At 41.5% G+C, this 2,203-nt stretch overlaps 1 protein-coding gene across 1 annotated transcript; it reads left to right on the plus strand.

Moving 5' to 3' along the window:
* Window positions 1-201: 201 nt before the first annotated feature.
* LOC145802651 (uncharacterized) lies at window positions 202-861 on the plus strand. The gene is made up of 2 exons (XM_082895411.1): window positions 202-490; window positions 551-861. Exons 1-2 carry the CDS (start codon window positions 202-204, stop codon window positions 859-861), a joined length of 600 nt encoding a protein of 199 aa, XP_082751537.1.
* Window positions 862-2,203: the final 1,342 nt, after the last annotated feature.

Here is a 2,203-nt window from a genome sequence, read left to right on the forward strand (position 1 = left end):
TAACAAAGGGTGTTACATCTGTGATGGACCCCATAGAGTGAAGGATTGTCCCAAGCGTGAGAAACTTAACGCTATGGTCGTAGAAGATAACAAAGGGCAGTTGGATTTTGAGGGGCCGACTAGGGTAAATCCTTTGTAATTGCTCAATGCAATTCACGTAGACAAAACCCTTTGACGGGTTTGATGTACATAAAGGTTGTGATGGATAGTATTGAAGTGTTTGTAATGGTGGACATTGGTGCCACCCATAACTTTGTGTTTGAAAGGGTAGTACAGTCTCTAAAATTGAAGATTGTCCAGAATCCAAGCAGAATCAAGACTGTGAATTCTGTAACCCAACCGATGCATGGGATGACTCGGGATGTGAAGGTAACAGTAGGTGAATGGGCTGGACAACTAAACCTAATGGCAGTCTCATTAGATGACTTTGATGTTATTCTTGGGAACGATTTCTTTGTGGCTGCAAAAGTGGCCTTGATGCCATATTTGGGTGGGTTGTTGATTTCAAATGAAAATCAACCTTGTTTTGTATCGGGCTCTACTTGACCAGACAAGAAAAATGGGGCAAGGAAGAAGGATGAGATGTTGTCTGCCGTGCAAGTGCTTAGTGGGCTAAGGAAGGGCGAGGAAACATTCCTTGCAGCGTTGATTGAAATGAAGCTTAACCGTACTATTGAAGTGCCGGATGCAGTGGCTGATGTCTTGGCAAAGTTCATTGATGTAATGCCTCTAGAGTTGCCTAAATCTTTCCCTCCTCGGCGTGCCACTGATCACAAAATTGAATTGGTGCCTGGTACGAAGGTTCCTGCCAAGGCACCCTACCAAATGTCGCCGTTGGAACTTGCTGAACTAAGGAAGTAGTTGTCGGAGCTATTGGAAGTCAGTTTAGTCTAGCCCTCTAAAGCCCCATATGATGCCCCGATGTTGTTCCAAAAGAAGCAAGATAGATCGTCACGGATGTGCATGGATTATCGAGCCTTGAATAAGGTGGCTATAAAAAATAAGTACCTTGTCCCTTTGGTGGCTGATCTGTTTGACCGTCTTAGTAAGGCCACTTTCTTCACAAAGCTGGACCTTTACTCGGGGTATTGGCAAGTTCGAGTTGCAAAAGGAGACGAGGCAATGACCATTTGTGTAACTAGATATGGTTCTTTTGAATTTTTAGTTATGCTTTTTGGTCTTACTAATGCTCTTGCGACATTTTGTAATTTAATGAATGATTTCTTTAATGATTATGTTGATCAGTTTGTAGTTGTTTACTTGGATGATATTGTAATTTATAGTGAAACATTATAAGACCATTTGAACCATCTCAAAAAGGTATTCTCCCGGCTGCGGGAAAATAAACTCTATGTAAAGAAAGAAAAGTGCAAGTTTGCTAAAAAAAATTAAGTTTCTTGGACATATTTTTGCCAAGGCCACATTAAAATGGATGGAAAGAAGGTGCAGGCTATTACGGAATGGTTTCCACCCACCAATGTTGCGAAGTTACGATCCTTCTTGGGTTTGGCAAACTACTAGAGGAAGCTTATCGAGGGATATTCAAAGAAGACTGCTCCCTCACTAATTTGCTAAAGAAAGATCACAAATAGCATTGGTTCATTAATTGTCAAGAGGTCTTTGACAAATTGAAAGGTGCGGTGGCAAGTGAACTGGTCTTGCGACTGCCTAATTTTGAGTTGCCTTTCGAAATACACACGAATACCTCAGACAAAGCACTTAGAGGGGTATTGGTGCAAGAGGGACACCCAGTGGCCTTTGAAAGCAGAAAATTGAATGTTGTTGAGAAGAGTTATTTGGCCCATGAGAAGGAAATGACGGCGGTGGTACATTGCCTTCTCACTTGGAGGGTTTATTTGTTGAGGACTAGATTTTTGGTTCTTACTGATAATGTTGCCAATACATTCTTTAAAACTCAGAAAAAGTTGTCTCCAAGACAAGCCCGTTGGTAGGAATTTCTTGCAGAATATGACTTTGAGTGGCGACGCAAGCTTGGATGACATAACCTAGTTGCTGATGCCTTAAGCCGGAAAGAGATAGTTAAATATGTGGCTACTATTTCCAACATTGAATCACAATTGCTGGAAAGGATCGGAGATAGTGCTGCAATTGACTCAGAGTATCAACGGTTGGTGCAACAAGTAAATGATGGTATTGTTCGTCGATATTAGCTTGAAAATGGTCTTCTCCATAGCAAAGGAGA

Source organism: Camellia sinensis, chromosome 11, assembly GCF_055761805.1.
Source record: "Camellia sinensis isolate YWXY chromosome 11, ASM5576180v1, whole genome shotgun sequence".
NCBI classification, from domain to species: domain Eukaryota; kingdom Viridiplantae; phylum Streptophyta; class Magnoliopsida; order Ericales; family Theaceae; genus Camellia; species Camellia sinensis.

Coding starts and splice junctions, on each gene's coding strand:
- LOC145802651 (XM_082895411.1), top strand. CDS start 202: ATGGATAGTATTGAAGTGTTTGTAATGGTGGACATTGGTGCCACCCAT. Junction 491..550: donor GGCCTTGATGCCATATTTGG/GTGGGTTGTTGA, acceptor CTACTTGACCAG/ACAAGAAAAATGGGGCAAGG.